Raw genomic sequence first — 15,363 nt, forward strand, 5'->3', positions numbered from 1 at the left:
GAGAATATTGGTATGCGTAAATAAGACATCAACTCAACAACACAAACTAAATTTAGAGTTCGACAAAGGTCTTAAACAGAAGACATGCAGGAGCCTTTGTATTATGACAAATTCTAAATTCATCCAATTCTAAAAATTGTGGTTTAATATCTGTAAACATCAGTGAATTTCTAAAATATAAAAATGAAAACGAAAAAACAGATCAACTTAATGTTTGTTTATTTTGTATGAAGAAAACACATTTATTTTTTTAAAATAAATTAAGCATAATCTTTCTTTTTTTCATTTCTCTTACCTTGTTTACCTTTGCCGTTTACAATTGTAATCGTTTTATGTACTTCAAGATATTGACGAAACAAAATGTGGATATTGTATATTAATAAGAGTTTTCTGAATAAAAAATGTCCACGAGTAAAGGGGGGGGGGGGGAGTTCGAACCCCGATCCGATAGAAACATAATAGAAAACATAAGGCCCCCTTTTATCGTATGCGGGCATAAAAAAGAATGTTACAACCATGATAAGCTCTTCGTCATTTCAGATAGGAAATATAAGTTTTGGTGTCTGCTTTGTTCAAAGTTTAAGTTAATACATCTGTACTCAATGACTGACTTTTATGTATTATTATTGAATTCTATTTTGTCGTTTATTTTTAACATTTCCGTCTATATGAATTATCTCGTGATTTCGATTGTTTTTATGTCATGTGGTTTAACTTAAACAAGTGTCAAAGTTTACGTATTTCCAACAATTGGTGTAAAAATTGTGAAACTGAAAGTAGATTGTATGAAAAACAAAATATAAACAATTATTTCCGCACCAGTTGAAATTTCCTGTTATCTGTTTCACATAGTTTCACTCGCTACGATGTAGAGCTTAACATATAGATATGTTCAACTCTAGATGTCTTCTATTTATTTGTGTCGTTTTTTGCTGTCTCATTGTGATATATCTACAATCAGCCAACTATTGTACAAATAACAGGTACACACATATTTGTAACTTGCTTTATTTGTAAATGTGCAAATAGAGTCTCCTGTCACCCCGCTTTCATGTTGCGCAAGTGGTAAAAGTGGCTTTTTCCTTTTGCGTAAAAGTTCATTTTGGTGTCCTCTTTGCAGTCCATGTTCAAACTATGACGATTTCTTTAATAAAATCAGAGACAATAACTTGAATTTAAACAATTAAAGCTTCAAGGGCCGGGTATAAATTGCAGGATACACAAAAATATAGTATCACGTGCATTGTCGGAAATATAAAATGATACGAAACAGGACGAAAAGCTCGTACAGATTTTTACATGTTCCGACAGTGTACATATATTGTATATAAAAATGCGTGGCTTGAATTTGAATTTATTATATGTCTGGATATTTAATGTAACGTAAGTATATATTTGTTCGTTTTATTATTTTTTTCCCTTTGGTTTTGGATGGTTGAGGTGGGGTTCATTCTAACAGTAATACAAAGTTCCACACATAGTTTCATCAAAATGTAACTGATAGTCAAATTCACGTACTTCTTACCAAAAAAAAAGAGAAAGTAAACACCTAAGAGACAATAAAAAGATCAATGAAAAGCAGACAATACCATGATTAATAGAAAAAGATAAACAAGTCTACAAAACACACAACACAAACAAAGAACTGAGCAACACTAACCACACCAAATATCGAGGTGGAGGGATAAACTGCAGCAATATGACTCTCTTTTGAAGCTTCTTACAAAATTATTTGTTAGATTTTCGTTAATTTGTTTGTCGGCTTTTCAGAATATTATTCACACATTACTCTTTGGTTTTTTTCAATAACTTAATGGAAAATCCTGACTTTTAAATGTAAACTGGACTACAAAAACGGATTAAAAACGACAAACATTTGAAAGATCATAAAAGTAATAACTAAAGGTAAAACATCAACGAGAATAATCAATGTGTTCTATTTTAATTCAAGATCAAACTCATTTTACGTAATGGGTTTCAATCAACTACATTGATTAAAATATCAATTGCAAAATATCTTATAAAGAGTTGTTAATTTAATAATAATTTCAATCTTTTATTACAGTTTGTTTAGCTTTTATGGATTTCATATCTGAAATTGATTTGAGAAGTAACAGCTTTATTCGACAAACATCATTTTTATGTTAAAAAGAATATTTCAAATTACATCAGTACTCAATACCTGTAATACTTCCAGTGTTTGATGAATCACCATTGAAAAAGTATTTGTACTGTTATCGTACAACACAAAACGCTGTTCGGAATTAAATCAAAGACCGCGTGCATCGCTTTGATTTGCTGGACTGATTTTGTTAAATTATAATATCACATGTAAAATCAGTTATAAAAGTGAGAAAAAAGACAAAATAACTGAAAAGGAAGCAGAATAACTAACAGCATGAGGACAATTGTGTAACCGATAAACCTTGATAAACTGATATTTGGGGGGAAATATATATATAAGCTGTTTTTCGGCTTCCAAAAATGTTGTCATTTTATGAACTTGAGGTTGATTCCGAGGTTTACACGAGTCTTTGGCTAACACAGAAAGCATTCAGAAAATATGCCGAACTGTTCATGAAGAAAACAAGCATTTTTGAAATTGAAAACATTTTTCGAAAGCCTCGTATCATCGTTCTGACGTCGTTTCATGTTGACAATTTTGACTTCGTAGTCGGTGCTCATAACCAGTGGAAAATGGTATCGTCAAAGAATGTTATTCAGATGGAAGAGAATTTTATTAGACCCAAGGCTATAGTTGTCTTATTAAGTCCAACAAGACAACATGGCCACTGTCGCCTAAGTGATAAAGTAAGTCATATACAAATTCATCATATTAGATTCCTGTGAAATGTGCTTTTAACATTCTGCTTCAATCTCATAGATATGTTCATATTCTCAGAGTTGATATTTCGCTTTCTGTTTAAAACATTTATATATATACGTTTTATTTGATTGAAAATGCTCGTTTTGATTTTGTATTTTGATTTATTGTTTTTCTTCCTTTTATTTAGGGGTGAGAGGTATGTTGTTTTGCCTGGTTTTTTAGTTTTCGGAGTGGTTGTCTTTCAATTTTATGCGACTGGCATAAACGTGAGAGGTTAAGCTAGCTATAAAACTAGGTTTAATCCACTATTTATTACATAAGTAAATGCATGTACCAAGTCAGGAATATGACAGTTGTTTTCCTTTGTTTGATGTGTTTGAGCTTTTGATTTGCCATTGATAAGGGACCTTACCGTTTTAAATTTTCCTTGGAGTTCGGGTTTTTTTGTTTTTTTTTACTTTTGATTAATTATTTTATTTTCGGAATATCTTTTTTTTTCGATTGTTGATTCCTCCTTATCGCAATAAAATTATTCATATTATTCTTAATAATGTTTCATACAAAAAAGATAGGTTGATTACGCTAAAAAAATAAAGAATTGGATAAAAATTGAACACAGTAAATAGATAATGTCCCGATGATTTAATGTGGGGGATATTCGATAGAAAAATAGTATGATTTTAAAACATTCACTCGAAAAAACTATACATTGCTGTGAATAATGACTAACATAAAACTTAAAGCATGTGTACCAGAATACCAGGATGATAGGAATGTCAACTATTACTGTTTAGATATAATAAACGTAATTTATATCATAAACTTTTGACTATGCACAATTATTAGACATATCAAGGGATAACGTTTTTTATATATTTACAGGACAGGGGCCTGGTAGATAAATTGAACGATATACATGTAAATGATATACGGGAAAATATTGTGTTTGTTGTCAAAGCTTCGGACAGCGATGACACTGATGACACAGAAGAACTTGAGAAACTAAGCAGCGAACTTAACTCTCGAATCAGCAAAAAAAGAGGCAAGAATGAGATTTTTAAGAAGATGTTTTGGCTGAAAGACGATCAAATTCCAGTTAGAATAGGTGTCTGTCTACTTGATAGTCTTATTCGCCTTATACATAAAATTCAAAACAAATCGCTCCGTTTCATTCAATCTATGAAAGATTTAAAAAATAATAAAGATATTTATGTACAATCATTTGAGAAAGTTATTTCAAAATCGGAAATATGCACTAGGGCATTGCAAAATTCAAATCAAACAAACATAAGGAATTTGAGACATCTGCTTAAAAACGAAATTGATCGAAAAGACCTTCTTTGTATTAAATTCACAAACCGTAAAAAACTCGATCAAATAATAAAAACTACACTTGAAACTTATCTTAAGAAAAGGATACTTCATTTAAAAAAAGACAAAAGAGGTGCCTTCAAAAGATGTACGCCAAAAGAACTATCCAGTACTCTATTAAAAACAAGAAGAATGACAAAGGAAATGTTACAAGTCAATTGTGCATCGACGACACGCATATCAGCGCCGAGGACGAATACTACACACACGTATTCCGCAAGGTGTGGAGATATTTTATGTTGGAAGGACTTCAACGAGATTGCAAAAGGTGTTTATGCGGATCTTTTCAGTTTTGTCACACGTTTTGTTAACAATTTTAACGCAGAAATATCAGCTTTCCTCGAAAGCATTTCCGATGAATGGTTTAAAAGAGCCTATAGCTTACTAATCCATGAATGGAAGACAGTAACAATGAGGTGCGAATACAAAATTAATAAACGTCTTTGATTATTCTTGAAGAAAAAAATTGATACAAAACATTGTTTTTAAAAACATCTATTCGTGATGCACATTTGATACCAGTATAACTGCCAATCATTGTTTTCTTTGCATGTATTAATCATTGTAGATACAATAATATCGTTGCTTGTTTTATACGTTTTGTGAACTCTGTAAAAACATATTTGATTACTCACAATTCAAATGAAACGATTTAATGTATAATTGTTTGTGTTCCTGACGTTCTTCACATGGGACAGGCACATACACTTGTGATTGGATTACATTTTTTTTTCATATCTCAAGCCTCTCCCTTTTATTCCCGATCAGTTGACTAAAGGAAGGTACATAAAATAAGTTAAGGATGTATCATGTCAGGTTTAGGATTTTTTGTCAGACAGTCGGACTACTTGGGTTTTTTCCTATGATACAGGGTAAATAATGTTGTCCCATATGACCCACTTTTCTGTTCATAGAAGACTTCAATAGCTCATAGAAGGTCTTAACCAAAATTCAAGGAGATTCTATTTTCTTATAATTTAAGACCCAAATACTGCAAATGCTAAATATAAGGTAAAAACCCTATTCAGTCATTTCCCGTCATTTTTTTTTAAATCAAATATCTTGAAAATGAGTTCCGTAACCTAGCAATAGTTTTAGCTTATTTTTTCCTTAACTAATGCTCTTCTGACTTATAGTATCAACTTTAAATTCTAGATTTTTTAATTACACCTGACTACATCCTTAATTTAGGTCGTTGATTTTCTTTTGAATTATTACACATTTAATATGCCGGGGCCTTTTATAGCATATTATGGTATGTTTTTACACATTTCCTTAGTTTTATATACAATAAATCTGTACAGGAAAGATACTTATCTCTGATAAATCATGCGAAAATGCTATAATAGATAATCAACCACAAGTCTCAACAAAACAATGATAAACAATACATTAACAAAGAATGTTTAATGTTACTGGACGCTGGTGCAAAGTATATAAAATCATGTTGTCCTTTATTCTATGCCAGTATATCACAGTATTCGGAGACAAACCAACCTTCAAACCAACTTAGCTTTTCCGATACTTCAAAAGTGTTTGAAATATATTACTTATGATAAAGAAATAAGGATATGTGTTATAATTGCCAATGACGCAACTTCCCACCAGAAACCAAAAGACGTGTAAATAAGCTACATATACTATAGGACACAACTTGTAAAACTAGCATTCACCAGAAAATTTAGACCATTTGATTTGCGGCTTATGAGAATTTCTACAGACAATACAATTAAAGAAGAAGAGGAAGAACTGAGCAAAACCATTAAATCTCCAAACTTCGTTTATTATCAGTAATAAACTCATCATAGATACCAGGTTTGAAATTGTGTACACTAGACGCGCGATTTGTTTTCTAAGACTCATCGGTGACCCTCGAATCAAAAAAGTTAAAAAGGCCAAAGAAAAAACGAGTTGAAGAGCATTGAGGACCCAACATTCTAAAAGGTTTTGCCAAATACAATTTAAGTTTTATAAACAGTTAATTTATAATCATGAACATTTAAACGAAAACTCATCTCATGCTGACTACATGGTTAGAGATACCCTCGGGATTGTAATAAATTAAACTCATCATAGAAACTTGACTCACCATTTTGTGAATCAGACGAGCGTTTCATCTACAAATGACTTATCAGTGACGCTCGAATATCGAATCAAAAATGTTAAAAAGGTCAAATAGAGTACGAATCTTAAGATAAGGACCCATAATTCTGAAAAGTTAGCAAAAATACCAAATATTATATAATCATTTAATCATTCATACATGTAGGAAGATCAGTTGTTATCTGATGCCTTTTCAAGTAAACACAACTTACATTGTTTTCATGATAATTGTCATATCTTATCATCATGTTTTTTTCAGAAATGTACATGTGAAAGGATTTGGATGCATTGAAAACAACATATGTGTTAATCTAAAAACCAATGACGAAACAGGAAAGAAAGCGGTTTCTGCTTTTCTAAAGAAATATCTCAATGATCCTCCTGAGAAATATAAATTACGTATTGAATATAAGGAACGCAAAATAACCCTCTTCTCTAAACTCGAACAGGGAAGCAAAATAAATAAAAAAGAAACTGAGATGCAAGCGGATGGGCCAAGAAAGTATGGATCACTGGGTATGTTTCTAAAGGATAATAAAGGCACCTATTTCTTTACAACTTGTGCGCATGTAATTGGGAAGGAAGAACATGCATATTCACCCGATGACAATTCAAAACTCGGACGGAACGTACATATTAACTATTCAGATTGCAACAAAGACGACAAAAATGATCCCTATATCGACTTTTCGCTGGTTCAGGTTTCTCCTGAGAGAACATTAACCTGTACATTTGGTCTCAAAACGACGGGTGGTGATTTTATCAACGGCCGAATATTCAGAGGGGACTTATCAGAAATCTTAAATGAAAATGTATACAAATGGGGCGCAACAGAACCTTTTTTGCGAAAAGGCAAGTGTATTGGATTCGAGGATGAAGGATCTCTATTGTATTTGACAGTAGACACCAAAGACTTCGCAAAAGGAGGCGACAGTGGGGCTATTGTGTGTGTTGGAGAAGACGTGGAAACGGGCTTGGCAGCTTTTGTTATTGTGGCTGGTTCCACTGACGAATCTGGTTCCGAATCATTGAACTCTGGAAGCAGCTATTTGGTTTATAAAGTATCTGATGCTCTTGATCGTATTGGTACAATACCTGGAATGACACCGTGTTTGAATCCATATATAAGAACAATTTCAATTTCATCACCGGTTTCTGATTCGAAACGAGCTGCATCTAAACGTAAAACTTCTGACAAATTATAACATATTTAACGATAGTAACTTTTAAGAAGAAAAAGAGTCCGTTAATTTAATTTTCATTTAACACGAAAACTCCGTGATGGAATTGAAAACACCAAATTACATTGTTGGTTTTGTCTGCCTAGGCTAAAAAGGGCAAATCTTATAACTTTCTTGTAAAACAAACGGGATTATGATCGATGTGATTCATCACTTGGTACCTGAAATTGCTAAATTGCAACATTAATTTGACTTTTATCAATGAAATAATAAAGCGATTTAATTTTGTCATTTTACGACGGAAATGCCATTGGTAATATCGATATGTTTTCACAATATGTCGATATTTACATATACTGAATTAGCCATTTCTCTAGTTTATCGACATCTTAAAATATGAGTCGATACTTTACTCAGGACTAAAGGTCTTTGGTAAAATTTGAATAAACATCGAGAGTAAAGAAATGAAAACATTATGAATATGCAACACATGACAATAAATTATAAAGAATCATTCTCCTTCAAAATTGCAGACTAGGGGGGCGTAGTAGGCCTACGTTTCGTCGCCCATTTTGTTTAGATTTTGTTGCATTAAGGAGTCCCCGAAAAAATTTCGCCTCAATCTGCGCCCAAGTTAACATAATATATGTTCACTCGTATTGAATTACGCTCCCTTTAAAATAACTTGATCCTCACTTGCCTAACATTTCCCCTCTCTAAATATTAGATGGTCATCGCATAAATGTTTTAACATGTCCATCAATTTTAAACAAAAAGCCAGATTGCGTGAATTAGTTTCTATAAAAGAATAACTGAACGTATATACTAATATCTTCAAAAAGGAATGTATCGTACGTACTTTGCAAAAGGATATGACACAATAAAGATGTACTCTCACCGACGAGTTCCACTTGTCGTATCATTAATCCCGTCCTCTTTTCCTAAAGTGTGACATCACCAAGTACGATTTATCTATAAATGTGTATATGACATGAACAAAACGTCATAGAGAAGCATGATTTGTTTATAACTGCGATAAGATTCGCAACAGAACATATGGGGTTCACAGCATACGTACAGCCTTTTAAAATATCTATATTCTAGAAGCTTTAGCTCATTAATGCAATGTTTGCCTCGCATCACGATGCCGAGCTATTAGATGCATACGATATTTACGCCATCTTATAATTACTTCGTAACAAATATCGGTTCTCATTAGTTTTCTAATGATGTAGAACAGAATCATGTTGGCTGGAATGAGATATAGAATTGGGATAGGGGCGAAAGATACCAGAGGGACAGTCAAATAATAGATCAAAATAAACTGATAACGCTGTGGCTATATAAGAAAAAGACAAACAGACAAATAAAAGAACACAATACACAACATAGAAAACTAACGACTAAGCAACACGAACCCCATCAAAAACTGGGGGTGATCACATGTGCACCGGAAGGGTACATGTCCAGAATAGAAGAAGAAGATATTAAATATGGACTACTTAACAGTATGAGTATTCAAAATTCGATCCTACTCCCGATCAATGAATAGAATTTTTTCCGAATACACGAAGTCCATGTTATAAGAACATACCAAAACCACAGGTACATATAATTGAGCATAAGAATGGTCTGGAACTTTAAGGATTCATCTAATAACAAGTTAGTAAAATGACCGTGTAAAGAACATGTATAAGGATATCCAAATGCAAATAGATATTGCGTCAATAATTACCAATGACTCATTTCCCATACTTTAACAAACACATCTTACATACAAGTAGGATACAGCGAGTACCCAAAAGCATAGAAAGCTCAAACTTGTTATGCTTTTATATCTATCTTCATTTCTTCCAAATTTGACTTGTCTTGACATTTTGATCCCCATTTTTTTAAACCAATCTTATCCCCTTTCATGGGCACCTCATATATACCATAGGCTATTTATGGTTATTTTCGTGTGGTGTTTAGTAAGTTTGTTATTTTTGTAGCCATTTGTTCTGCCTAGTGTTGTTAGTTTCTAATCGAGTTTTAAATCATTTTAGCGGTATATGTAACATTACCATAAAGCGCGAGATTTGGCTTAGACATAAAACCAGGTTCAACCCACCATTTTTTCTAAAAATATCATGCACCAAGTCATGAAATTGGCAAATGTTATCTAATATTTTGTTTCTATGTATGTTGCATTGTTGATTGGTTCTTTGTTTTTGTTGTTGCACTTCAGTTTTGTGTTGTTTCGTTGTTTTCCTCTTATAGTTGATGAGCTTCCTTCTGTTTTAGTTTGTAACCCGGATTTTCCTCTCAATCGATTTATGACTTTTTAAGAGCGATATACTACTATTGCCTTTATTTAAATGTTCCTTATGTATTATCCGCGTAGTTGTTTTAGTGAAAGAAAAAACTTATCATTGTTTCCAGTGTGCTATGGCTTACTCAACTAAAGGGGGTACTCAGCACCTCGACTAAAGTAGATTCGGCTCGTTTAGTTTTCATAAAATTTAGAAAAAATGTTAACTTTGACCAGTTGACAAGATATTTACAGGAATTTTAATGGATATAAAGTAGTTTTTCGATCATTTAGAAGCTTGATATCTATATATTTTTTTTTGTAAAACACTTAGCTGGTTTTAAGGAGCTTACTCACTTGGGTTTTCTGTAACCCCTCTTAACTTACTCTCCTTAACTGAAACAAGCAGAAACTGTACTTCACATATCATATTGGTGCGCCCATCGTATTTTCTAATTTTATTAACACTAAAATGAATATAACTTAATATGTCTAGAAATCTATACTAGGACTACTCTATTGAAATACCTTGTTTCTTTGACTATAATTTAGATTAACCTCTTGAGAAACTTTGGCATTCAACATGTTTAACACTTTTAAAATCATTTTTAATAATAGCATTACATGAAATCAAAAAAAGAATTGACAAGCTGAAAGAAAATTATTAGTTAACCCCTAGTTAATGTATGATTTGATTGTAAGTACACTGGCTTAACAGAGTGCAAGAGTATTGTTGATACTTATATTACTAGCAGAGATTGCAGAATATATATCTCGTATACGCAAAATAAACTATACTGTATCAAATAACATGTTTAACTAAATAAATCCCAACTATACAATGTGAACTATGTTTTGATAGCCACAAGCAGAGAAGATACAAAAATAAAGAATTGGAAGAAAAATTCAAATTCAACATTTTATTTACCTTCCATTTTGTACTATACTTATGTGTAAAAAATGAATATCAACATAACTTAGGAAGTTGATTTCATCTTTCTTTGATTCCTTGCACGAATATATGTTATTCTGAAATGATCCAGAAAGTATGTTTATCCAGGTTTTTTTTCAAGTGCCTTTTAAAACATGGCGAACAAATTGACCAATCTAGAGTTTTAGATTAAAATTCTTCTGTTTAAGCACGTGGTTTTGACTTCCCTGAAATATTCGGAACTCTAAAAAGTCTCCTCAAGCAGAAGACCTGAAAACCGGAAGTACAAATGACGATACATATTTGAAATATGGACCACCATTTTACATAGTCATTATTCCCTATGATGAGATAAAAGTCTTTTACTAAATTCATTCTGGTATATGCTTGGTGTATTTTCACTTCCTCTATTGAGTTCTGGACCGAAGAAACTGTCCTCTAAAAATAAAAAAAATAAAAATATAATAATTGAAGTTCCTTTTTTTCGTTATTACTAACTAACCGCATTTGAAAACAGAATATATTTGAGGAAGAGGAAAAGGAAAACAAACATTTTCACAAATGTATTTAGCGTAAACAAAAATGACCATTCCTCTTTGTTTGTCTCAATCTTCTATGCCGTACAACCGATTCTCGTAAAACAAACAAAGACCTCGGTGGCCGAGTTGTCTAAACAGTATATCTATACTGTATCGCTAGCCTGTCAACGCTGTAGTTGTGAGTTTGAATCCAATCTTTATTGACTAGGACTGCTAGTGTTTCTGTAAAATTCATATAAAACTACACTGAATTTCGTTCCACACAAAAAGCATTATGTGTCATATCATGTCAAATTTCAAAAACTTAGTACCGATAGAAGCAAATTTTTCACAAGGTTATTTGTGTCATTATTTCGTTATAATTTTGCTGTTTTTATTTTCTGAAGGTACAAACACAAGTATTATTTTCTATTTCTTATTAAAAAAAAATGCAATCAACTCATCATAGATACCAGGAATGAAATTTTGTACGCAACACGCGCGTTTCGTCTACAAAAGACTCATAAGTGACGCTCGGATCAAATAAAGTCGAAGTTGAGGAGCAAATAATTGAAAGTAATCATAAATACTTGCAGTAAAGTTCGAAACCGTGGAGGTGACTCCTTCTATTTCCTGGAGGTATTTATCCCAATCAGCCATTAAGTATGTCCCAAGGTAGAAATAGACCAATTTTGAGCCAAACATGGACTTGCTAGCAACGTTGTCTATACATATTGTATATATACCTGTAATATATAAACGAATCTAAATTGAAAACTACGTTCAAACCTATGATTGCGTTGGATAAAAACCGCAATTTTTATACATGTGCATGTAAACATATTTCGTTGTAGAAGGGTCTAAATGTAGCACAAACAACATTTTCCAAAAGACCAAAAAAGTGAAGAAGCATATTTAAACAAAACACATTTGACTAACAGGTCGAACAACTGATGTTCTTGAACCCTGCTGACTGCTATTGGCGATGCCAAATAAAATTGATCACAAGATGTAACAAAATGAATGTTATAAATATAAATGTAATACTAAATAGAAAACAATTAACTTGTGGCCACGATGTTATGCCACAAACATAAGGTTTTAATATTTTTTTACACCAGATCCGGATTTCGACAATAAATGTCTCTTCAGTGATGTTAGGGATCGAAACGGTATTTGGAAGGCCACATAAAATGTACCCTCAATTTTAGATAGACTTTTGAATTTTAAGAGTCAATATAGAGTGAACGGATCATATAAACCGGGGGAAAAATATGATACAACCCCAAACGAAATATATATACTTTAATTAAGAATCGAATGATTCTTTTTGTAACTTCATTGGGGTGTAAAAGCGTTGACCGAAGTACATTTTGTATGAAGCGCTTACTAAAAATGTGCGCACGGTCAACGCTTTTACAACTCTATGAAGTTACAAAAAGAAGAATTCAATTCTAATAATTACATTTTTTTAGCAATGATCATGAAAACACGAATTTTATTATTGTTTTATTTAATTCACCTGTGCACTTTATTGTGGGACCACGTGTTATCATGAATGAAAAGTTTTATTGAGCAATGCAATTGCTTACGGAATAACATGTGATGTGCAGCTAGCCAATAAGAATAAAGTATCATAATGAAACATACATCTTATGTAATTATTAGCAAATATAAACTTTTTGTAACTACAAAATGTATTTTTATTATTCTGTCTTTTAATTCTCTCGTTGTTATTATTTGTTTTGGTTGTCTTGTTTTTTTATATAATATATCATGAAACATGTACATTCACAACGGCTGCCACTTCCTAAGTTCGTCATTATTTTTATAAGATTCGTGATGCTCATTTAGTTTTTTGTTTTTGTTATGTTTTAGTTAGTTTGTTTTTAGATATATGGTTGTGAAATCCTTTTCGGATCTTCTTATGTTCATTATTTTATCAAGGTTCAGTATTGCAAGCAAATCTAAAGAGAAAAGTTAAAAAGCCTGCTTCACATATCGGTTCAAAGTCAGGATCTGTCTGGTTTTATATTTTCGATCATTGTTGTAGTATAAATCCGAGCATTGTTGTACTCAATTTACTTTTGTAATACTGTAACTGTTCACATCTTTTTTCTTTGTTAATTAATAGTTGTCTCATATATAGATATCGTATCTCCGTATTTTTTAATCAATAATAAGCCTCCTCGTGGTGTTTTTGATTATGTGATTACCTATCCGTTTTATACATGTTATAATAATTTAATTTTGGATGTAACGCGTCTTCTGATTGGCTGACGTTATTTTTTATCAGCCCATAGACATAATTTAGTCATGTGACCGTGACGTCATTAACGTTTTTTCATGGTTTTCTACGGTTTGAAATGGAATGTAGAATTAAATTATAAGAAATGACTGTAATATTTTTTCTGTCTATTCGAAATAACATAAAAAATGTTGTGCACACTGTTAAATAACCCGCTACGCGCGTTATTCAGTGTGCACCAAATTTTTTATGTTATTTCTTCATTTGATTACTAGATCAAATACCCTGTTAAAAATATAATGATTATTTGATGATCTTGGCCAAAAAAATGTGATTATGTGATTCTGTGATTACATCCCACTGAGGGCCTCAATACTGCTGTCGAGAAATTACATACAGTATCTTAAAACCAATTTATTCGTTGCACGTGGGTCTCAGTGGCGCATACACGGTAAGCTTCATAAAAACACAATTAAATAATTTAAAAAGTTATTTACCTTCAACACTTAAAACTTTTTCAAATAAACCCTGCGATACGGAATACTTGGAGTCCAGAATATTCCTGTTGGGGTTCCATATTAACACATCAACTAGTCTGTCTGATCCGCGTAGTACCTGTTTAAAGAACAATAAGTAACTTCAGATTAATTACTTTATATTCAGAAAAAAATCTCCTTTCTATACTTGAATGTGTCCTTCATAACTTTTCCAAGCTATTGTTTAGATGTAAATTAATGAAAAAGTAGATTATATTCGCGAAACTTTGCATTACATGTACGTGAAATTCACCGGATTCACTCAAGTCCGCTGTGTATTTCTGTAACTTTCGTTTTTGATACGTGAAATTTACCCGAATTACAATTTCGCGTTAAATATATTTTAGTGTTCAGTAAAAATATACAGCTAGATTTATCTGTAATGTAAAATTGGTGATATAAACTAATTTACCTTGTAATGTTTTCAAATAAAAACAAAATATTATGATGAAGATATTTATGTTTTGTGTAATTACATATAAAATACGATTAGGCATTTAGTAAATTCTCTCACTTTGCTAAGTTGTTGCAGTTGAAGTACGATTTATATTCGGATACCAATATGAAATTAGCAAAATAAGAGTCGTTTTTAAACAGTATAATTGTTTATATTCTGCAGTAGTTACAATGTGAATTAAATATGCGAACAGTATTTGTATACGTGTACTCTATGCCGCATGAAACTTTTAAAATTATAGCGTACGTACGCACGCATAATGGACATAACTACCAACTAACGTATCGTTATCTGCCATGATTTACCTCAAATGATAGATGCAAAGTCGCTCCATTGGCAATTTTTTGGTAAAAACATTGTTCTCGTCCCGAATAAACTTCTATTTTAAATTCATACGTCACTCCTGGTAGTCCATCAAAGTCGAAATCATCATTTTGTTTGTCTAAAATCTGTTCGGCATCCAAACACACAAGCAACAAGAAAATCAAATAAGTAAATAGGACACAATAGATAGGACCCATATTGTACACGTATCAATCGTGTATTTAGTTCGCCTAAAGATAATAATTTATACAAGTATTATAACTAAAATCAATAGATGACATTTGTAAAAATTCACATGGAGATATTATTAACTTAATTTACGACAATTTGTCGCATTAGCCCATAGCTGCTGTACTGATATGTTCGTCGGAAATTTAATTCACTAAAATTTATTGTATTTTCCATTCTTCAACAGTTACTTAAAACCGCTGCGATCGATACTTGCTCTATATAAAAAAAAAACATGTATTTCACTTCTTAATATACTCATATGCGGCAAAGCTTAGCGAAAGGTAGTCCGACGTAATCAGTCAAATAAACTTTATTAGATTAACTCGTAAAGGAACGATCGTTTTCA

General features: G+C 31.9%; 1 protein-coding gene and 1 long non-coding RNA gene across 2 annotated transcripts; one reads left to right on the forward strand and one right to left on the reverse strand.

Annotated features, from left to right (window-relative positions):
- Positions 1-2,071: 2,071 nt before the first annotated feature.
- On the forward strand, positions 2,072-7,769 carry LOC143056588 (uncharacterized). Its single transcript, XR_012972413.1, has 3 exons — positions 2,072-2,811; positions 3,710-4,614; positions 6,561-7,769. It is a non-coding gene; the product is annotated as an uncharacterized LOC143056588 (long non-coding RNA).
- A 2,926-nt stretch (positions 7,770-10,695) lies between these two features.
- LOC143055913 (transmembrane emp24 domain-containing protein 6-like) lies at positions 10,696-15,023 on the reverse strand. Its single transcript, XM_076228964.1, has 4 exons — positions 14,768-15,023; positions 13,967-14,084; positions 11,816-11,967; positions 10,696-11,141 (listed from the first exon to the last, which is right to left on the reverse strand). The coding sequence occupies exons 1-4, from the start codon at positions 14,981-14,983 to the stop codon at positions 10,908-10,910; spliced, it is 720 nt and encodes a 239-aa protein (XP_076085079.1). The 5' UTR covers positions 14,984-15,023; the 3' UTR covers positions 10,696-10,907.
- Positions 15,024-15,363: the final 340 nt, after the last annotated feature.

The sequence above is a fragment of the Mytilus galloprovincialis genome, chromosome 13, assembly GCF_965363235.1.
Source record: "Mytilus galloprovincialis chromosome 13, xbMytGall1.hap1.1, whole genome shotgun sequence".
Lineage (NCBI taxonomy): Eukaryota > Metazoa > Mollusca > Bivalvia > Mytilida > Mytilidae > Mytilus > Mytilus galloprovincialis.